We start from the raw sequence: 23,862 nt of genomic DNA, 5'->3' as shown, positions 1-23,862 counted from the left end.
CTCGGCGACTGTTCTTCCACCAATGAGGATGTCATCCAGAAAACGCTGAACTCCTTCGAGTCCGTTTAGTACTCCTTCCATGTAACGTTGGAAGATGGCTACTGCCACTGCCACACCAAACTGCAATCGCGTCACCTTGAACAGGCCCTTGTGTGTTGTCACGGTCTGCAGCATGGCGGTGTCCTCGTCGACACAGAGCTGTTGGTAAGCTTGATCCAAGTCAAGCCGGGAAAACACCGAGCAACCTCCCAGTCTTGCGAGCAGTTGCTCTGGAGTGGGCAGTGGGTAAGTCTCCCACTTGATGTCTGGGTTGAGCGTTCCCTTGTAGTCTCCGCAAATCCTCATCTTTCCATTCTTCTTTAGAATCGGAACAATAGGCGTCGCCCAACGAGAATGCTTGACCGGAACATAAATCCCTTGCTCCACTAACTTCTCGTTGCCTTCGTCTACTTTCGGCAGAAGAGCGAAAGGTACTTGCCGCGACTTGTGGAACTTGGGTGTGGCTTGCTCCCCCACTTCAATCCGCACAAGAGGACCTGTGCTCTTCCCTAACCCAAGCGTGAACACATTTGGGTAGTCCTCCAGCAGAGTTTTGACACTCGTCACCACTTTGCGTACAGCTGGCTGGCCTTCTCCGCTGGAACTCTTGGAAACTGGAGCTCCGTTGAGCTGGTGCAGTCCTTCCAGGGATATGCATAACGGTTGAAACCAGTCTCTCCCCTGGATGCTGATTCCAGACCCTTTTGTGACGAGTAGAGGTAGCTTGCACACTCTACCGTTGTACTTGACAAGAACTTCCACTTCACCCACAATCCGGACAGGCTGCTGTGTGTAGGTCCGCACTCCTCTGGAACACGGTCGAAGTGCCTTCCTCGAGATTCCGAGCTTGCTCAGCATCCTCAGGTTGACAAAGGAACAGACGGATCCAGAGTCCACTTCCATCGATACCTCCTGTCCGTTCACGGTGACCGTTGCCATGAAAGCCGGCAGTCCACTGGCGATGTGGTAAAGTCCGTACACTCCTGAGCGTCCCAACTTGCCTGGGCGTTTATTGTTGCTCTTGGCCCTGCTCCATGCCTGTTCCTTTTGACGGCAGGCTCGAACAATGTGCCCCTTCCGCTTGCAGAAATGACACTCTGCGTTGCGGAATCCACAGCTTGTAGCGTCCTGGTCGCCGTTGCAGCGGAAACACCGCCTTGTTCTTGTCGCCTTTGGCTCTTTTGAGGGTTCTTGTTTTCCGCCCGGCTTGGCACCCTTGGGCACTTGATCCACCTGATGTAAATCGGACGCCGCAGGCAACGCTCCTCTGATATTTTCCGTTTGCCGCGTGGCATACTCGGCAGCGACAGCCTTATCGTACGCTTTCTTGAAGTCCAACGTAGTCTCGGCCAGGAGACGCCGTTGCAGCCTTTCGTCCCTAACGCCGCAGACGAGACGATCGCGGAGCATGCCTTCCAGGAAGACGCCGAACTCGCAGTGCTCGGAGAGTCGGCGCAAGTCCGCGACGAATTCCGCGATGTCTTCACCAGGCTGCTGACTTCGTTTGTGGAATGAGAAACGTTGTACGACTACCGAAGGCCTTGGCGTGAAGTGGCTTGTGAGTTTTGAAACGATGTCCGCGTACGGCGTCTCTGCCGGCGTCGCCGGCGAACACAGCGAGCGAAGGATAGCGTACGTAGCCGGACCGCAGACGCTGCACAGCACTGCTCTCTGCTGCTGCTCCTCGACCACGCCGTTCGCCGCGAAGTAGAACGCCAGGCGTTCCTTGTACGTAGGCCAGGATTCTGGGTGGTCCGGCGAAAACTCTTCCATGTGGCCTAGTCGACCCATGAAGACGTTCAAAACGCTAGGCTTAGCTTCCGAAGCCATCTCCTTCTGCCCGCTGCCGCCGCCGTTACGCAGCCTCTCGCCCTCGTTGCCTCGTGTGGAGTCTCGCCGCTTGTTTTTGCTTCTTCATGCGGCCGCCGTCGCTTACGTTGGTCTGACCTCGTCGCCAAAATGTTAGGTATGCATAAACTGTTTTATTTACAAGGCCGACTTGGCCGCGTACAAGAGTCGAGGGTACATAACGGACTGGTGAACAGTAATACCCTTGTTATACCCCTGTTATACCCCTGTTAACCACGGGCACCCTTAACCGTGGTCAACTCGTTTTAACTGCTGTTACGTGGCACCACAGTTACCGCACTATACTCTCGGACACCTATTTCAGAAGAAGTGAAGAGAGCGCGAGCACTGCTTCGATGGGTGCTGAAGATGTTCAGGCGCACGTTCGCCCATAGCTTTGACTGCATAGCAGCAGAATGTTGTCCACACGTATTGTGTGCTAATACCCCTGTTACACGGGCACAATTAACCGCGGTTAATACCGCTGTTACACGGGCACACTTAACTGCAGTTACGCTAAACCACAATTAGCGCACAATACTTGCCGACAACATTCTGCGGCGATGCAGTCAGAGCTATGGGCGAACGTGCGCTTGAGCATCTTGAGCACCCATGAATGCAGTGCACGCGCTCTCTTCACTTCTTTTGAAATAGCTGTCCGAGGGCATAGTGCGGCATCTGTGCTGCCACGTAACCGCAGTTAAAGCTGAGTTAACCGCGGTTAGGGGTGCCCGTGTAATACCCCTGTTACACGGGCACACTTAACCGCGGTTAACTCAGCTTTAACTGCGGTTACGTGGCAGCACAGATGCCGCACTATACCCTCAGACAGCTATTTCAAAAGAAGTGAAGAGAGCGCGTGCACTGCTTTGATGGGTGCTCAATATGCTCAAGCGCACGTTCGCCCATAGCTCTGACTGCATGGCCGCAGAATGTTGTCGGCAAGTCTTGTGCGCTAATTGTGGTTTAGCGTAACTGCAGTTAAGTGTGCCCGTGTAACAGCGGTATAACAGGGGTATAACTCAGCTTTAACTGCGGTTACGTGGCAGCACAGATGCCGCACTATACCCTCGGACAGCTATTTCAAAATTAGTGAAGAGAGCGCGTGCACTGCTTTAATGCGTGCTCAAGACGCTCAAGCGCACGTTCGCCCATAGCTCTGACTGCATCACCGCAGAATGTTGTCGGCAAGTATTGTACGCTAATTGTGGTTTAGCGTAACTGCAGTTAAGTGTGCCCGTGTAACAAGGGTATAACTGTGGCTTGGCGTAACTGCAGTTAAGTGCGCCCGTGTAACAAGGGTATAACACGGGCACACTTAACTGCAGTTAGGCTAAACCACAATTAGCGCACAATACTTGCCGACAACATTCTGCGGCGATGCAGTCAGAGCTATGGACGAACGTGCGCTTGCGCATCTTGAGCACCCATCAAAGCAGCGCACGCGCTCTCTTCACTTCTTTTGAAATAGCTGTCCGAGGGTATACTGCGGCATTTGTGCTGCCACGTAACCGCAGTTAAAGCTGAGTTAACCGCTGTTAAGTGTGCCCGTGTAACAGGGGTATAAGTCCCTCCACGTCCGCCTACTGGAGGATGGCGCTGCCGTCGCTCACAGTTACCCGATCTGCTGCATACACAACATTCGGAAATCAGAGCTACGTTTTGTAAGCCATTGAAACCTACGTATGTACTGGCTCGTATCTCGCGCCGTCTGTTGGCCGGTTCCTGCAGCGGCTGACGTCGAGTGAAGATCTAGCTCGAGTCCACCTCGAGCGCCCGGCCTGCATGCGCAGCGGTGCCTATTCCCGAAAAATTCTGCGCCATCTATGAGGAAAAGGGGTACAAATAAATAGCGGCTGAATCCCCCTTAAACGTAATGCACAAGACTGAGCACTAACAAGCTCAGTTTTTCACCAACGCATTTGGTGCTACTCCGCGGTGCTACACCGAGCCGATGGTCCCCCGAATTTTCTCGTTCTTCGCCGTTGCACTAGATTTTCTCTTGTTTCTAAGTTAAGTGAGACGTCCGACCAGCCGGAATGCTCGAGTAGTGGCGTCGTTGTTTTCCTCCCGCGGCCGCAGTGGGACCACCGCGTGAAGGGCAGTGGGTTCACACCTTTACGAAGACGAAGATGCACACGACGATGAAGCAAACGACAAAGCGATTCCAAAGCAATAAGACGACTGGAACTGCTTTTCTGCGCTTGTTGACAAACTGAGGCATCACAAACGACAAAATCTTATGAAGTGCAAATATGCAGGAGAATCAAGCTGATACCGGGGCGTCCCAAACGATGATCTTCGATGATGTACGCGGAGCCCTATGTAGCCGGGAAGACGGAAAGGGATGACTACAAGTAGCATGGCGGCGGCACCACTTCCGGAATGCGCGCTCCTGCGCTGTTCGCTTGGTGACATCAGCCTATTCGAAGACGTTTGAAGCGGCAGCAGGCCAATCAGGGACGCGATATTTTCACGTGATGCCCTGTGCCGGTGATGATGACAACTAAAGACTTGCTTCTGATTTGAAGTTGATCGTTTCTAGAAATAAACAGTTTCAGAAAGATGCCTTAGTATTTTTACCGACATTTAAATGAATAAAAAAACTGTCATAGCGCGTAATAATGTGTCGAAATAGTGCAAGAAAAATTAAAGGTTATGTTGATGATGTTGGTATATTGCAGCAATTCATTGCTGCGTGGGAACGCCGGCGGCTTGTGTTGCTGGTGTTGCGACGTCAAGTTGCTGGACGAAATTGCCCCGTCTGAAGCGGGTCTAAGCAAGCGTATCCGTGACTGGACGCAACACCGTGGGATCACCTTGCAAAGTTCAGCCCCTTGCCATCTGGCACCCAATGGCATGGCAGACAGGGGCCATGGCAGATATAAAACTGTACATGACGATGTACCCGGCTTTTGAGGGACACTCACCCGCTCGTCACTCAATGGGCAAGTTTAGCTACTGAAACCTGAGTTTTAGGAATGCAAGAGAGTATTTATTCTTTTGGAGGTTAATTATGAAGACGTAATGAAGGTCGCACGGCCCTTAGATATTTTCTTGAGAGCGCTGGAGATTTTTAATGAAATCCAGAAATATGACCGTTTTAAGCGCGTTTGGGAGCATTTTTGAAAATAAAATTATTTAGAAGACAAACGTAACAAAATGCTTGGCCGTACGTAATAGGGGTACCCCTAATCGTAATTTTTAGACGATGATGCGAAAACTAAATATTTGCGTATTTGTGTAAGTAAACTCGCCCAGTTAATTTCATTTTCAATGTGTTAAACGAGATGGCGACACAAGTACTAAATGCCTCGACCCGAAGATTTTCTTGTGGGTGTTTTCTCGCGAGCTCGAATTTGACCGCGATGGCTGTTGGCTTGGGGATCGGTAGCGCGTGTTAAATACCCTGCTCTTGCCCGTTTCAATTTAGATGAGCATTGTACGGCGTGCGGTTATGTATCACTATTGCGTGATGCACGTTAAAGAGGTAAGAATAGCAGCGGTATACTGCACTGGCTTTCATCTCCAACGAAGACACTAGATGCCCTCCGGGCTGAGTAACTTCCCGCTCTCTAAACATACACACAACAGAATTACAAATGAAAATTGGGTTGTGTGTATATTTATACAGCCTAGAACTTGGTCTGCCTCACAGGGGCGACGAGTCTCCCAGCTGTAGATGAGCAATTTAGCCAGTGCAGTACAACCGCTAGCCTGGGGTCTTTAACCTGCACCACGCAGTAGTGGTGCACGACCGCACGCCGGTACGATGCTCATCCAGATCGAAACGGGCAGGGGTGGGGCTCGAACCCAGGATACCTGGGTTCTGCAGCGCGAGCTTTCGCTCCACGTGCTCCGAGCTGGTGTGCGCTAGACCACTCGGCCACCGATCCCCCCAGAATTACAAATGATGACTCCTTTGGTCTGCACTTTTCGAACATTGCTAGAAAGAATAACCAACGTGCTTAGTAGTGACCGACTTGAGGTTCTGCAACTTTGTCGCGAAGCTGCCACACACCTGCGATCAACTTAGACCCATTATTCGTGGTGCCTCACTGTACATTATCACTACCCCACATTATATCGCACTGAATTATTATTATCACCCCCTAGGACGCACCTCACAGGCATTTATTGTATGCGCGGCATGACTCCCTTCGGTGCCTGCGCTTACGAGAAAAAATAAATACATACCTACCCACAAACGAACATTTTGGTTTTATGCGTTACATCAGTGAGAGTGGTCGTGTTCCTTGATGACACAGGCAAATACTTTACTAGGGGGAATACATTCCACTCCTCTCATTTGCATTAGACAGAACGCCTACAGCGCCGAATTTGGCGCTGTAGGCGTTCTGTCTAATGTCTAACTTTGGCAGCGGCGGCAGCGCGGATGGCACACGAACTCTAACTTCTTGCCGGTGCTACTTTCAGTTACCCCGACTGGCGGTGTGCTGAGCCTACCTGGAAAACTGCAAGCCTCTGGATCTGCCTCATTTTCATCGACATTACTGTGACGCTGAGCCTGCCTTGGAAAGCTGCAAGCCTTCGGATCTGCCGCAGTTTCGCCAGCGTTGCAAGTCATCAGCGGTGACTCGCCATCGTTACAACGCATGTTGCTTCAGTTGAATTTCGAGGCTATGGCAGCGCCACAATCGGTTGTGCGATAAAAGGGCCCATCGAACACAAGGAGCGTCACTTTGGCAGCGGCGGCAGCGCGGATGGCACACGAGCTCTAACTTCTTGCCGGTGCTACTTTCAGTTACCCCGACTGGCGGTGTGCTGAGCCTACCTGGAAAACTGAAAGCCTCTGGATCTGCCTCATTTTCATCGACATTACTGTGACGCTGAGCCTGCCTTGGAAAGCTGCAAGCCTTCGGATCTGCCGCAGTTTCGCCAGCGTTGCAAGTCATCAGCGGTGACTCGCCATCGTTACAACGCATGTTGCTTCAGTTGAATTTCGAGGCTATGGCAGCGCCACAATCGGTTGTGCGATAAAAGGGCCCATCGAACACAAGGAGCGTCACTTTGGCAGCGGCGGCAGCGCGGATGGCACGCGAACTCTAACTTCTTGCCGGTGCTACTTTCAGGTTGGTCTCTTATTTAACTTTTTTCCTAGCTAGCGCCTCGTTTTAGTATTACCGACGCTGCTGCTGTTGCCAAACGCTGCATTTTCTTTTTCTGAGTTTGCGCGTATAGTTATTGCTTTGCCTTGGAGTATGTCGGACAACGATGAACGTTTGTGTTCAAGGTGTGACAAAGTGTTTGACGATGATGAAAACGCGTTGTCTTGCTCCGAATGTGGGTGTGTTTACCACCTTGGCGACTGCTCTGGTGTGTCCGAGTCGACTTTCAAATCAAAAAGAGACAGTTACAAGAAGGGTTGGCGGTGTTTCAATTGTAAACCGGGCAAATCGAAGGGGAGCCAAGTGAGTAAACCAAAACCGGAGCTTGACGTTGCAAGCCTGCTTGCGGACATAAACCTTAAGCTAGACAGCTTGGCGCCTCTAAAAAAGACGATAGACAGCATTGAGGAAAAGGTCCAGGAGGTTAGCGATAAGTATGACGCCGTCCTAAAAAACCAAATTCGGCACGAAAACGAAATTAAAGAACTGCGTAAACGGATGGACACCGTAGAAAATGAGAATCCGGCTCCTGAGGTCGACAGACTGCGGGATGAAATCAACGATCTTGAATGGCAAACCAGAAAATTAAATCTGGAGCTTCATGGGATTCCTCTGACTGAAAACGAAAACTTGCTGGAAAAGGTGAACAACGTTGCGTCCCGGCTGCATGTTCCGCCCCTGACAGAGACCGAGGTAGTCGCCGTACACCGACTACCCTCAAGACGTGATAAAGTGCCCACGATTATCATCCGTTTCGCAAGGCAGTCTGTCAGGGACCAGTGGCTGCAAAATAAAAAAAAAGCTGTCGGGAACTAAGCCGGATGTTTTCATTTCTGAAAACATGACGAAGCAGAATAGAGCGCTTTTCTGATTGGCTAAAGATTGGGCCAAAACGTCTGAATTTTGTTATGTATGGCATCGAAATGGAAGCATTCTGGTACGAAAGCGGGATGGTGAACAAGCGTATGTCGTGAAGAATGAAGATGACCTGTCAAAGCTGGCGTAGGGGTGATGTGGATTATTTCTTACTTTTTAACTTGTTTCTGTTTTCCACTTCATGGAAAATCAAGCTCCACTGCTTCCGAATGAAATAAAATCTTACCTTGAGAAAGAGGGCAATTTCAATTTAAAGTGTTTTCATTTAAATGCGCAGTCCGCAGTGAACAAGGGTAATGATCTAGAACTGCTGTTTGATCAGTTCGGTGTTAATTTTGATATTATAATGATTACCGAGACTTGGTATAATGATGACTCTGACATTTTTCGTTTACCTTCACACGACACATATTTTTCAAATCGCATTTCGAAGCGTGGCGGGGGATTGAGCATTCTGACTAAAAAAGGTATCGACTCTGATGTATTAAGTGATTATTCCCTTATAACGAAGGACATAGAAGTGTTATGCTTACGTAATGGTCAAAATGTTTTTGCTGTATTTTACCGCCCACCGGATGGGAACCTATTAGCATTTTTCGAAGCTTTCGAGACTTTTTTGGTATTTATAAATGACAATCAACATAATGTCATTTGCGGGGGGGATTTTAATATTGATATGTATTCTGACACCACCTCGAAAAGGGAAATGAACAATTTAGTCAGTATGTATGGATGTACTAATACCATTGTCCATCCAACAAGAATTACCCTACGCTCTGAAACTACGTTAGATTTATTTATAACTAATTTTCACACAGATAGACTGAGCAGCGGAGTGATAAGCTGTGACCTGAGTGACCATCTTCCAATATTTTTGTGTGTTAAACTTACTGTATCTCGAAAATCTATGAAACATCGACCTGCGGTTTTTCAAAACATAAATAAAAATAGCCTCGATGCATTTAGACAGGACATCGCAGCTGCTGCTTGGGACAACGTGCTAATGCAAACAACGGTTGACGATGCCTATAACACATTTTTAGAGCAATTTCTTAGGCTATATGAACGCCACTTTCCATATAAATCTGTAGTGGTATCCAACAAAAGTCGTAAACCATGGGTAACATCCTGTTTGCTTAGAAAAATTCGAAAGAAAGATGCGCTATATAAACGTTTCATCAAGACGCGTGACCCAGATGTCCTTAAGGAGTTTAAGACTTTCCGAAACAATTTAACCAAGGAGCTGAGGAATGCAAGAAAGAGTTTCTATTCTTCCCTTTTTTCGTCGGCAAACGGCCGTACCGACATAATGTGGAAACATTTAGGCTCACTGGTTAAAGGCGCTCCTGCATCAAATAATATCGAAACATTGCAGCATAAAGGTGTAAAGGTAACCAATCAAGAGTTGGCCAATGTGTTCAATGAATATTTTGTAGACATAGGTGTTAGCGCTGGTGCTAACGCTGATGTAGCTAATGCTTGTAAACATGTTTGTCCTCATAATTGTAGTTCCATCTTTTTAAAACCAGCTGATAGTTCGGAAATTCTTAATGTGATTGAAAAAGAAGAAGAAGCCTCCGAGCAACCCAGTTGCAGTTTCTTCGTAGCTCTCAAATATTTGCCAGTTCTAAGGTATTTTCCAAGGTTCAGGGGGTACTCGTGCCCCCGAACCAGTCTCTTACTATCGAAGAAGGTTCAATGGAGCACCGCGAACCCTCCGCACTCCTCCGACCGACGTCTTCGGAACCCGATGAGATGGATACGTCGCTAGGCCTAACTACCGGGCCACAGAGTGCCAAGTCCGGAGATGTGTCTGTGAATGTTTCATCGACGGGCCGCCCGGCCGTCAACCTTCCGATTGACCCTGCACTACTGGACCTGCTCGGGATCCAAGGAGATGAAATTGGGAAGCTGTTCATGTGCTTCTTGGCTCAGCTCGCCGAAGAACGCCAGCAAAAAGCCAGACTGAACAACGCTAACGAAGTGGTGAGCTCAAAATTTTCTCAGGAGTTTCCAGCGCTGACCCCGCCAGAAATTTCGTCGAGCTCTCTTCCGAGCGAACAAATTGCCACGCCTTCAGGTACCAACCCTCCGTCAACAAATCCCGAGGACAACGGATGGTGCACGGTGACTAAACGCCGGCGCAAACGATTGCTGACATCGGTCGAAAAAGAAGAAAACAAAGCCACAGCTGCTCCAATAGAAAACGCACGAGATAGTAGAAAGACGACACAGACCATTGTTCTCAAACCTGTGTGCAAGCAAGAGGCTATGGCATTTAGGGCTCGAGACATTGTGAGTGCCGCTGTGAAGGCGGGTGTTACAAAAGACGACGATTTTAAGATCCAGTATCAGGCAAGGGCAAACACCATTGCACTTACTACGAAAGATGAAAAAACCGCAGAAAAGCTTCTTCAGCTTACAGAGGTACAAAAAGGCGGCGATCAGTACGCGATTCGACCGTACAAAGCCATCGGGAGAGATCAGATTAGAGGCATCATTTACCTCCCAGGAGACAACCGTGACGAGACTCCAGAGACGCTGATGCAAGACATGAAATGTAAGACGTCCCGCATAGTCAGCGCACGACTGATCGGGAAAAGCAAAAGCGTGGTACTAGTGACATTTGAGAGTAACAAACTCCCCAAGACAGTAATCTTTTCCAACGCAATTCTAGGCGTGAAAGAGTACCTCCCACGCCCCATCGTGTGCTTTAAATGCCACGGGCTTGGCCATAAGACCGATGTTTGTCCCCGGAAGGAGCAAAGGTGCGATCACTGCGGCCAGCTGCATGATGAGGAAATGGAGAACTGTCACCGAGAACCCAGATGCCACAACTGTGAAGGCAAGCACGTTGCTACCAGCAATGTCTGCCCAAAGCGCAAAATTCCGGAAAAAAGAAAACCCGCGTTGAAGCCTCCGGAGGCGCAACCCAGGGACAGCTACGCAGCAGCTGCCTTGGCGAGCACAAAGGAACCCAAACCAGCTGGAGAAATAAGCAGGACAGGCCTGCCTGCCTGGATGCCAGAATGGGCCAATCCTACACCACAACAAACGCCACAAACATCTACTTTTAACGCCGAGAGGGAGGTCGACAAGCTTCAAGCCGAAATGAAGATGGGTTTCAAGGCACTTTTCGAGGTCATCGGAGAGCTCAGGAGGGAGATTGCCGAGCTGAAGCATGGCAAGGAACTCCGCGACCAACGCTAGACGGATCGCCACGGAACTGACTCGGATCATCCAATGGAATTGTTGTACGTTTACGGCCAGAAGTGCAGAACTCAAATTACGATTTGAGACGCAGCCCCCGCCCGATGTGCTGCTACTCCAAGAAACAAGGACCCCGACCATGACACTACCATGTTACAACTTCTACACGAACCCTACCATCGAGACGGCCCCCAGATATCGAGAGAAGAGCCCTGTAACTAAGAGGGGCTGGGCAGCCGTTGGTATCCTACGGCATATACCGCAAGCCCAACTGGATACGACAGCCCTCTGCTCAACTGACAGAGAAGTTGTCGCCGCGAGAATCAGGCGTGGACGAACCAAAATCACTGTGGCCTCTGTCTACCTTAGACCAGGAACCAAAGCGGTAGACGGGGAGATGATGCAGTGGATCAAAGGGCTGATCAAACTAGCCGAAGGGGATCCCATTATTGTAGCCGGGGATTTCAATTCACCACACAGGTTTTGGGGATATACTGTCACGGGTGGTGACTAATAAACAAGAAATAAACAGGAATAAATAATGGTTTAATGTGGCGAACTTGTGCCAAAAATAAAGAAGGAGACAGAAGAAAGCAGAGCGTCGCGGGCGTCGAAGTCGGCGTGTCAGCAGAATCGAGCGCTAGGGCGAGACTGACTCGACAAGGTCGCGGGCGGCCTCTTATCTAGAGTGCGCCGCTATCTCGAAGATTCGGCGAAAGCGGTTCGAGCGTCGCGTGATCGGGGCGAGAATGAACACGCACTTTCTAGAAAACAAAAGCAGGGATAAATGATAGAAGTTACGTGCGGTACATGAATAAACGGGAACTTTCTGGAGGACCGTGACCGAGCGTTGCTTTCTCAGCCTTGCGCGCGGCATTACTCCCCCCTTTAAAAGTGCATCGCCCCGATGCAGTGTAAAACAAATCAAAATAAAAAAGAACGATAAACTAAAGAGTCTTTTGGAGCACAAAAGGTCCACAGTCCTATCGAGCGTAGTACGGCTTCAGGCGCACGACGTGGACGACCTCAGGTCGTGGTGGGCGGCGTGACGATGTTCGTGTTCCGTCGGGCATCACCTCGTAGTTCAGCTCGCCGAGGCGACGAAGTACCTTGTATGGTCCAAAGTACCGTTTCAGCAGTTTCTCACTGAGGCCGCGGCGACGGATGGGCGTCCACACCCACACCCTGTCTCCGGGCTGGAAGTGGACGTCCCTGCGACGAAGGTTGTAGCGGCCGGCGTCGACGCGTTGCTGGTCTTGAATCAGGAGTCGGGCGAGCTGGCGAACTTCTTCGGCGCGTTGAGCAACCGCCTGGGCGTCGTCGCTCTCGTTGTCAGATGGCTCATGGGGCAGCATGGCGTCCAGCATGGTCGTTACCTTCCGACCATGTACCAGCTGGAAAGGGGTGAATCCAGTGGTCTCTTGAACCGCCGTATTGTAGGCGAACGTGACGTAGGGCAGCACCTCGTCCCACGTCTTGTGCTCTACGTCGACGTACATAGAGATCATATCGGCGATTGTCTTGTTGAGTCGCTCGGTCAGTCCGTTGGTCTGCGGGTGGTATGCAGTGGTTCGACGATGGCCGGTGCCACTGAGACGAAGGATCTCTTGCGTCAGCTGGGCCATGAACGAAGATCCGCGATCTGTAATCAGAACCTCGGGAGCGCCGTGCCGGAGGACGATGGACTCGATGAAAAATTTGGCGACTTCGACTGCTGTTCCCGATGGCAGGGCTTTCGTCTCGGCGTATCGTGTAAGATAATCGGTCGCGACGATAATCCACCGATTTCCTTGCGTCGATGGTGGGAACGGCCCAAGTAAATCCATCCCGATCTGCTGGAAGGGCGTGGTCGGGGCAGGTATCGGCTGTAGGAGTCCTGCTGGCTTCGTCGGAGGCCTCTTACGTCGTTGGCACTCATGGCATGACCGTGTGTACAGGTGGACTGTTTTCGGGAGTCTCGGCCAGTAATACTTTTCACGAATACGGGCCAGTGTCCGGCTGTAACCAAGGTGTCCGGATGTCGGGTCGTCGTGGCAGGCTTGGAAGATCTCCTCTCGAAGGTCACTCGGGATTACCAGCAACCAAGGTGTGTTGTTGTTGCCGAAGTTCTCTTTGTAGAGGACACCTTGTCGGATGGCGAAGGTCGGCAGTACTCGTGAGAAGACGCGTGGCACGGTACTCCTGCCCCCTTCCAGGTGCTCGATTAATGCGCGCAGCTCAGGATCGTCCCGTTGACGTCGTGCCATATCGTCGGTGTTCACTGCTCCTAGAAAGCACTCGTCGTCATTGTCGTCGCTGCAGCCGGAAGGGGTTTCGACGGGGGCTCTGGACAGGCAGTCGGCGTCGCTGTGCTTGCGGCCTGACTTATAGACCACTGTCATGTTGAACTCTTGTAGTCGAAGACTCCATCGAGCGAGGCGTCCTGACGGGTCCTTCAGCTTCGCAAGCCAGCAGAGCGAGTGGTGGTCCGTGACTACACGGAACGGGCTGCCATACAAGTACGGACGAAACTTCGTTATTGCCCAGACGACCGCAAGGCATTCTTTCTCAGTTGTGGAGTAATTTTTCTCTGCCTTGGACAATGTCCGACTTGCGTAGGCGATTACTCGCTCGATGCCTTCTTGCACTTGGACTAGTACTGCGCCCAGTCCCGCGTTACTTGCGTCCGTGTGAATTTCCGTTTCCGCATCCTGGTCGAAATGTCCAAGCACAGGAGGAGTCTGGAGTCGTCGTTTCAGTTCGTCGAATGCCTGCTGTTGCTCCTCGGCCCATTCGAACTTCTTGGCGTCCTTCGTGAGATTCGTAAGTGGTGCGGAAATCCTTGCGAAATCCCGAACGAAGCGTCGATAATAGGCACAAAGTCCAAGGAATCTTCGCACGGCCTTCTTATCTGTCGGCGCTGGAAATGCCGCGACGGCGCGAGTCTTCTCGGGGTCTGGGCGGACGCCTTCGTTACTAACCACGTGGCCAAGGAACTTCAGTTCGTCATAGGCGAACCGGCACTTTGACGGCTTGAGTGTGAGTCCGGCGGTCTGAATGGCTTGAAGAACAGCTCGGAGTCGTCTCAAGTGCTCGTCGAAGTCAGCTGAAAATACTACGACGTCGTCAAGGTAGACGAGACAACTCTGCCACTTCAGCCCTGCCAGTACGGTGTCCATGACACGCTGGAAAGTTGCTGGCGCTGTGCATAGTCCGAAGGGCATCACCTTGAACTCGTACAGTCCATCCGGCGTGACGAAGGCTGTCTTCTCTCGGTCCCGTTCGTCGACCTCGATTTGCCAGTAGCCGCTCTTCAGGTCCATCGATGAAAAGTATCGAGAGTGGCGCAGCCGGTCTAGAGTGTCGTCGATGCGGGGGAGTGGGTAGACGTCTTTCTTCGTAACCGTGTTGAGCTGCCGGTAGTCCACGCAGAACCGAAGAGTTCCGTCCTTCTTCTTAACCAGCACGACTGGAGAGGCCCATGGACTGCTTGAAGGTTGGATTATGTCGTCATTCAGCATCTCTTGAACTTGCTGATGGATCACCTCCCTTTCCTTAGCGGAGACTCTGTACGGCGATCGATGCACAGGGCGCGCGTCGTCCTCAGTAACGATGCGGTGCTTGGCAACCGCGGTCTGGCGCACCTTCGACGACGTCGCAAAGCAGTCGCGGTATTCGGCGAGGAGGTTAACCAGCTGACGCCGTTCAGGGTCCGGAAGCTTAGGGTCAATGTCGAGCTGCGCTGGCGACGTACTGTCTTGCTGGGGCGGCGAGGATTCGTCAGTGATCGCAGTGATTTCGGCGGGGTTTCGGAGTTTCTCGACGTGGCCCACGGCTGCACCTTTCGTGAGGTGTTGCGTTTCGTTTCGGAAGTTCGTCACGAGGACCACAGTCCGCCCATCCTGAAGTTCAGCTACTCCCCTTGCGACGCCTATGCCTCTTCCCAGGAGCAATTGGAGGCTTCCCTCGAGAAGAACTTCGCCACAGGAAGCTTCATCGATCCCGACAAGTACGAAAACACTCGACCGCGGTGGTAGGTTTACGTGGTTTGCGAGGACTCGGACCGTGGGTGACGTCGCTTCGGGTTCCTTCGCTGGTGGAGCAGGTTTTCGTAGCGTCAGCCGGTTTGTTCCGAGGTCGATGACGGCGCCATACTCGCAGAGAAAGTCCATTCCGAGGATAACGTCCCTCGAACAGTCTTGCAGAACGACGAACTTGACAAGGCACGTTTCACCGTGGATTTCGACGCGAGCAGTGCATCTCCCGACTGGTGTGATGAGATGTCCTCCGGCGGTTCGTATTTGGGGTCCTTCCCACGGCGTCATGACTTTTCGAAGGCGGCGGGAGAGCCTCCCACTCAAGACTGAGTAGTCTGCTCCGGTGTCCACGAGTGCCGATGCGTCGTGACCGTCGATGACGACGTTTAGGTTGTTGGACACCGTTGCAGGGGCGTCGTAGCGATGCGTGGCGTCGGGAGAGTGGGAGCGCTCCGGCGTTCTTGGAGGCTCTTTACGTCGGTCGTCCTCGGCAACTCCACCTCCAGGGGTTGCCGCGCCTAGTTTCCCCGGCGAGGAGCGAGGGGCGACAGGCTTTCACGTCGGGGTCGGTGCATCGGCGAAGCTGGACGTCGTGGCGATGGCGACCGGAACTCTCGGCGGGACGCAGGCTCGGGGGACTGGGGTCGTCGCAGGTACTCGTCGATCTCCCGAGGGCGTTCACCACACCGGGGGCGCGGGTCGTTTGGGTGGAATCCGCGCAGCCCGAGTCGTCGGTATGGGCATCGGCGGTACACATGGTCGGCTTCCCCGCAGTGGTAGCAGAGCGGGCGTCGGTCGGCCGTTCGCCACACATCGGTCTTCCGGAGTGCACGGGGCTCCTGGCTGGCGTACTGGGGCTGGTCGTCGTGGCGTCGGTCGTGCTGCGGCGCAGGAGACTGGCGTCGGGGCGGCGCGACATAGGCGCGAGGAGGAGGCGGTGGCCGTCGGGCCGCTGCGGCGTAAGTTAGCGCGGGTTCTTCGGAGACTGCTGCGCTGATGGGAGCCTCTGGTTGAATGGCTCTCTGCAGCTCTTCCCGCACGACCTCAGCGATGGAGAGCGAAGCTGGTCGGTCCGCGGCGGGTAGTAGCTTTCGCAGCTCCTCCCGGACGACGTCGCGAATGATCTCGCGAATGCTTGGGATACTGGACCCAAGGTCGCAAGCGGACGGCGGAACCGCGCTGACGCCGGGTAGCCTCTGGTAGTGGCTGGCTCGGGCTTGCAGGGCACGCTCGATGTTCGTTGCCTCGGCGACAAAATCTTTGACAGTTGTCGGAGGGCTGCGGACAAGGCCACCAAAGATGTTTTCTCTCACGCCCCGCATGAGGATTCGTAGCTTCTTCTCCTCTGTAGCCCGAGGGTCGGCGCGGGCGCTCAGGCGCAGGACGTCCTCTACGAAGCCGGTGACACTCTCGTTGGGGCCCTGGGTTCTGGTTCGCAGTAGGTCCTCGGCTCTCTCTCGGCGGTGGTGGTTGATGAAGGTAGCCTTGAGATCGTTCTTGAAAATGTCCCACGACGTCAGGGAGGACTCATGATTCTCGTACCAGTGCTTGGCAGTCCCCTCAAGCGAAAAATAGACATTGTGTAGGCGCTGCTCGTCTGTCCAGCAATTGTGGCGGGCAACGCGTTCATACTGGTCAATCCAGTCTTCGACGTCTTCGTACTGCTCGCCGTGGAATGGAGCCGGTGTCCGAGGAGCGACGGGTAGGTAGACGACGGCAGGAGCGGCGGGGGTCTGCGACTGGTTGGCCATCGTCGGCTGCCTGGTCCTGGGTGGTAAAGGTCCGTATTCCGGGTGTAGCCCTTGGGTTCGGCGACTTGATCGAGTCTCGATCTGGTCTTCGTTGGGTCCTCGGGAGCTTGGGTTCGGACTTGCAGTGCGGGAACTTGGGGGGCTGCGCTGCACGAACATGCGGTACCCCGCACCTCCACCAAAATGTCACGGGTGGTGACTAATAAACAAGAAATAAACAGGAATAAATAATGGTTTAATGTGGCGAACTTGTGCCAAAAATAAAGAAGGAGACAGAAGAAAGCAGAGCGTCGCGGGCGTCGAAGTCGGCGTGTCAGCAGAATCGAGCGCTAGGGCGAGACTGACTCGACAAGGTCGCGGGCGGCCTCTTATCTAGAGTGCGCCGCTATCTCGAAGATTTGGCGAAAGCGGTTCGAGCGTCGCGTGATCGGGGCGAGAATGAACACGCACTTTCTAGAAAACAAAAGCAGGGATAAATGATAGAAGTTACGTGCGGTACATGAATAAACGGGAACTTTCTGGAGGACCGTGACCGAGCGTTGCTTTCTCAGCCTTGCGCGCGGCATTACGACCAACACGAGGAGAGGCAAAGATATCCTTGAAGCCATGAATACAGTGGGCCTGGAGCTGCTCAACGCACCCGGCGTCAGGACTAGGTTAGCCAAGCAGTGGAGGCAAAAGGACTCTACCCCGGACCTCTCTTGGGCCTCGAGATGTCTCGACCTTGAATGGACGCCATGGAGAGATACCCTCGGCAGCGATCACTTCCCCCTGGAAATGAAGCTCAGACATGCCCAAGGGACAGGCTATAAGGAGAAGAGACCGGTAGTAAAGTGGGACCGTTTCAGGGAGCTCCTTGAAGCGGAAGACGACCAAGACGTGGAGATGAGCATACGCAAGGCACTCCGAGAAGCCAAGACGGAGATATTGGTGAAGCCCGATGCTCCCACCCCTGACAACCACCTACTCAATCTCTGGGCTAGCCGGCTACGAGCGCTCCAGAGATACGGTAAAAAGAAAACACTACGGAACAAAATCAAGCTAAACCATGCGACGGCGAAGGCCAACAGGTACACGAAGGAACTAGGACGCACAAGATGGAGAACTCACTGCGAGTCTTTCAACCAGCGCACCGGGCTTGGAAAGGCATGGCGAACTTACCGGGGCCTCGACGGAAGAAAGCGTAGGACAAGAAATGCGGCACAGAACCTCGCCCTTAAGCTAAACATAAGCGAGGAGGAGTTGGCAATCAAGGCCGGTGAACTTTTTTTTCCCCAAGGCGGAGGACCGACGACCCCCAGAGCAACGGCCGAGGACTTGGACATGCCACTAGAAGCTGGGATGGAAGATCAGCTTGGCGTGGGAGAACTCATAGACGCGCTCTTCACAACAAAGACCAACAGCGCCCCCGGCCCAGACGGGGTCACCTATCAAGCACTCAGAAATCTTCCGGAAGAAGCCAAGAAAAGACTCCTGGACAAATACAATCAGGTCTGGGAATCGGGGAGGCTGCCGGAGAATTGGAAGCTGTCCTGGGTGACTCCGATACCCAAGCCCGGCAAGCCACTCGATCGAATTGAAAATCTGCGGCCGGTTTCCCTGACATCCAACGTTGGAAAGACTATGGAGAAGATCGTACTCAGGAGGATTCAGTGGTACTTGGAGAAGCACGAATGCTTAGATCCCAGACAGACAGGCTTCCGAGAGGCAATGGGTACCCATGACAGCCTCAAACTTTTCTACGAAGAGGTTATGGCCGAAAAGAATAAGCAAGATCCGCGACTTGTCGTTGCTCTCGACATCCGAAAGGCTTTTGACGCTGTCCCTCATTGGGCTGTCGCTAGAGGAGCCAAGGCGTGCGGCATTCGAGGCAAGGCACTGAATTTCATAGAGGACTTCCTACGCAATAGAAACTTCCAGGTGAAAATAGGAGACACCAAAGGTCCCCAGACGCCGAACTGCAGAGGAGTACCGCAGGGGGCGGTGATATCGCCGGTCCTCTTCAACATGGTGATGGCGGGGCTTCCAACCCGACTTCGTACGATTGAAGGACTAGGTTTCACCGTCTACGCTGACGACGTGACGCTCTGGACCCGCGGCGGATCCTTAGGTGAGCAGGAATGGACGATGCAACGCGGCATAGAACAAGTCCTGGAGTATCTCAAGGAGTTCGGAATGGAAGCGTCCCCTGAGAAGACGCAATACATGGTAGTAGCCAGGCCCCGAGACCATCGGAAAGGAATCGCCAACTCGATACGACTTGAGATAAACGGGCAAGAGATTGGCAGAAAACAACATATCAAAATCCTCGGAGTCACCTTCGAGGAAACGGCGAGAAGTTCGAAATGGCTCCCAGATATAGAGAAAAACTGGGTTCAGGGCTTGAAGCTCATTAGAAAAACAACCAACAAGTCATGGGGCGCCGACGAGAAGGCTCTTCGTATCCTGGCGGAAGCCCTACTCACGTCGAGAGCTCTATATAGCTGCAACTGGCTAAATCTCACCCGCGGGCAGTGGAAAAAGCTAGAAAGATTAAATCACCGATCCATGAGGTTGATCACAGGTCTTCCCAACTTCACGCCACTCGAAGATCTGCGCCAAGAAGCTCAGATGAGCCGTATTGAGGACAGAGCCGACGCAAAAAACATCGCTCAATTTCAACGACTGGAGCGGACCAGGCAAGGTCGTCGACTTCTAGAGGATTTGGGGTACGACATAAGGAACAAACCCCCACTTGAAGAGCCCCTTCCACCGTGGCAAGATGAGCCAATCACAGACCATCGGCCACTCCCTAAAGCCCTAAACGGAGGGAAGAGGGCGAGGGCTGCTAGACTACATGCAGCTTGGTGCGAGGAACATGGAAGGGGCGACGAGATACGCTATACCGACGCAGCGCGGACCGAGGGAGCCTCAGCAGCAGCATGGCACGACCCAAGAAGGAACAAGGGGTGGGCCAAAGGGCTACCGGAGGGCACATCCGTCAAAGAAGCCGAGCTCAGGGCGATTCTTGCGGCGATCGAAGACATCCTGAGCATCTCAGTAACGGCCAGTAAAGCCAGAATTTTTACGGATTCTCAGGAGGCGATCATCGCGACCAGATGCAGCAGGGCCAAAGGCCGCACGACTAAAAAGATAAAAAAGATGGCGACGGAGCTTCGAGAAAGGGGCACCGAGTTGTACATAACGTGGCTTCCTGGACACAGTGGAATAGGCGGGAACGAGAGGGCACACAGGGCCGCAGTGGAGGCAGCATATTATAGCTCCACGCTTGGCCCGACCTCTCCATCCGGCAGGCACGAGACGGTAGATCCGGAGGAGCAGGCCGAACTCGACAGGCAGGCGAGGAAGGCCTACCTCAGGGGTCTCCTACCGCCACAAGAAGACGAGATACCAGCAGGCTATAGCCGATGGGCTGCCGTCCGGGTCCGTCGTATCAGGACCAAGACGGCGTGCACTCCAGCGAAACTGGCGAGCTTTGGCTTGCTGGAACCAGAAGAAGCAAAGTGCAAGACCTGCACGGGGAACAACATGGCGACACTCCAGCACCTTCTTTGGAACTGCAAGGGTCTAGATAGACACAGACAAGAAGCCCTCAAGGTTCTCCGTGAGGAAGACCGACCGAGGACGCTAGACGAATGGGCCCGACCCAGAGGCTCGCCACAACACCGCAAAGCGCTCCTCGACTCCCTGATGGATTACATCAGAAAATCAGGGACACATAACCTCATATAACCTCACCTATTCATCATCATACTCCCCCCCCCCTCCAACCCAAATAACCCTACCCCTCCTGCTTAAGACCTACTCGGCCAAGGCAGGCGATCCTCCTTTCCATATTAAAGACATGTTTCACTCACTCACTTAATGTGATTACACACGTAAAAAACAGCGGGAGCTGTGATGCCGACGGCTTACAAATTCGCCCAGTCAAGTATGTAGTTGACTTAATTGCATCAGTGTTAAGTTATATTTTTAATCTATCTTTGGAAACGAGTGTGTTTCCCAAAAGAATGCAAATTGCAAAAGTAACTGTTATATATAAAAAAGGTGACAAAAACGAGTTAGGTAACTATAGGCCTATTTCTATACTGCCTGTTTTCTCTAAAGCTTTGGAGAAGATACTTTATCAACGTCTAGTAGATTTTTCAAATAAGTGGGACCTCGTAACTTCATCGCAGTTCGGTTTCAGAAAGAACTTTTCAACTGAAACTGCACTTCTTAATCAAAAAGAGTATATTTTGGAAAATTTTGAGAACAAAAAATATGTTTTGGGGGTCTTTCTAGACTTTACAAAGGCGTTTGACTGCCTTAGTCATGTGGTTTTACTTAAAAAGCTTGAAGCGTATGGCATCCGCGGACAAGCTTTGCTACTTTTACAGTCCTACCTAGAATATCGCCAACAGTATGTAAATGTAAACGGTTATTCATCCACTATAAGGTTCATCACGTCAGGGGTCCCACAGGGGAGCATATTGGGACCTTTTCTATTTAATTTATACATTAATGATATCGTTAACGTAAATAAGCACGCAAAATTCGTGATCTACGCGGATGATACGAGCGTATTTTTTTCTTCCGATACTTGCGACGATTTAATCGATATGGCAAATCTGACCTTATCAAAGATAAAAAGTTGGGAAGATAGCAACTCCTTGAAAATCAATATTCATAAAACAAAAGCTGTGATTTTTCGTCCATAAAAGAAGCCTGTGGTGCTGTCTAAAGTGCTCACTTTTAGCTCTACTCCAATCGAAATTGTTAGTTGTTTTAAAACTCTTGGAGTCATTTTTAGTGAGGGTATGTCTTGGGATAACCATATAAGTTATCTTATCCCAAAGTTAGCTCGAGTAGTGGTTATTATAAATCGGTACAGATCTGTGTTACCAACAAATGTTAAATTATTGCTTTATAAATCATTATTTTTCTCCCACTTAACGTATTGCCACCTTGTTTGGGGAACGTCAACATTTACCAATATTGATAAACTTTTTATGTTGCAAAAGAAAATATTGAGATATATATGTAACGTGCCACGCGACTTTCATACCGCTGATTTATTTAAGAACTTTAAAATAATCACTAGTCACAAGTTATATCAGTATCGACTTTCTACTTGTTATAAAAGTGAAAAAATAAGAGGTACATGTCTTTTGGAAAACCTTGCGTCGCTGAGGAAAACTTCTCCTCCGTATCCTACCCGAAACCCAGAGAAATGGAAGATGGTCACGCAGCGAACAAATTATGGCTCTCAAATGTTAAGCTCCACACTCCCGCATTTGTTAAACAACCTTAACAGCAATAACATTGATCTAGAAAATTTAACCTTTAGAGACTTGCGCTTATTATATGCTTGCACATGATCCTTTTCTCTCTTAACATTTGCAAAAGGTGCTTTTAGATTTGTGTACTGATTTGTAACATCATTTCCTCTAGCACGTTATTATGTTGTTTTTGTTTGTTTTCCCGCATGCTTCCTGCTGTCCATTGTAGGGGCCCAGGGACTCGTCAAGCTGCTTACTGCAGCTTTTTTTCTTGGGCCCCACCATCATAAAGGATGGAAATAAAGCATTATTATTATTATTATTATTATCCAGCCCTGACGGTGTGGAGGTCCGCGTCAGTCCACACACAAGTGCACGTGAATGTTTGCGGCGGCCGCGGCGGCGTCGTCTCTGATTCCACCTAAAGTCATGTTTCAAAAGTAGCGCAAGGTGCGTCGATGCACGAGGCACGTGCAACGTGCAACCCTTGGGAAGATCATGGCGGCACAGCGCAGCAAAGTATTTGGCGCAGCACTAAGCTAGATTTTAGACACCATGTTATCCTTATGAGTGGCGCGCGGCACGTGTCTCGCGCATTTCCACTACAATGAATTTGGTATGTAGCGCAACCATCATCAATATTATCATTAATCGCCCGATAGCCGAGACCTCCACGACGATAGATGGCTCTCGCCAAGTCTAGAAAACCTGTCCGCGCCGAGGCTATGTTATCTGAGAGGAATGGAATGTATTCCCCGTAGTAAAGTATTTGACACAGGGATCGATGCTTGCAAGTACTGCCGAAACCAGATTTTGACGAACAGCATGAATAAGTGCCAGGCATGATGGGATGCTTTAAGAGATACCATACCAAAAAAATGTAGTGTCCATAATAAGTTGCGCACCTTCTTTACACGAGCCAGCAGCCGCCGGTATGCGCGAGCACACGCAACGAAAGTAACGTATAGCCCCCCCCCCCCCCCCCCCAAGAAAAAAAAATGCATAGCTTTTGGGCCTAGGGAGAACAAAGACAGGCTTTTCATCTTGAGAAGAGAAAGCTACGTGCTTGTTAGACCGATTAATCGCTCACCTTTCACACCAGTCCCCACTGTAGAGATGAAAAGACTGTCTTTATTCCCGTTTTCCCCGGAGCCCATATATTTCACTGTAATCTTAAGCGTGAATGAGGGACTATGACGTCAATTTCGTTGCGTGTGCTCGCCCACTCATGTGGCTGCTGGCTCGTGGAAAGATTGTGCGCCACTTATCATAGATACTCAAATGTTTGCTTCAGCATTCTTTTAAATGCGCTTACACACAGTTGCGTTCTAGACTCTTCGATCGCGCTGCGCCAAGAAGCGGAATCGAGTCACCGGCACATCTATGCTTTGTATGAAGCGTGGAATTCAATTCAAGAAGTGGCTTCGCACGCGACGTACGAAGCAGAGATGTCCTGACACCCCAAACGCTCTCAAACGAACTGTGTTTATGGGCTTTTAGACGAGCGTTGCTGCTGGATACCGTGGCCTCGGTGCACTGCTCCTACCGCGCGCTGCAGAGCATCTTCGAAGTATAACAGCGCGAGTTTCCGTTTGCATTACCGCTCTGGGCGATAGCGGGATCGTTATGCTCATGTCCAAGTCAAACGAGAGTGAGTAATAAGAACAACCAACACCGACAGGCCTCAAGCAAATGAAGCACGCAAGCGAATGAATCTTTGGCAGGCTGGGTA

At 51.4% G+C, this 23,862-nt stretch overlaps 1 protein-coding gene across 1 annotated transcript; it reads left to right on the top strand.

The window, feature by feature from the left end:
* Window positions 1-18,743: 18,743 nt before the first annotated feature.
* Window positions 18,744-20,073, top strand: LOC115312780 (the record flags this gene model as incomplete). Its single annotated transcript, XM_040222301.2, has 1 exon — window positions 18,744-20,073. A coding segment is annotated over exon 1 (1,197 nt), but the record flags the coding sequence as incomplete, so codon positions are not given.
* Window positions 20,074-23,862: the final 3,789 nt, after the last annotated feature.

The sequence above is a fragment of the Ixodes scapularis genome, unplaced genomic scaffold (assembly GCF_016920785.2).
Source record: "Ixodes scapularis isolate PalLabHiFi unplaced genomic scaffold, ASM1692078v2 PGA_scaffold10__122_contigs__length_95168666, whole genome shotgun sequence".
Lineage (NCBI taxonomy): Eukaryota > Metazoa > Arthropoda > Arachnida > Ixodida > Ixodidae > Ixodes > Ixodes scapularis.
Note: the sequence above shows the minus strand (reverse complement) of the source record. Positions and strands in the feature narration are given on the sequence as shown.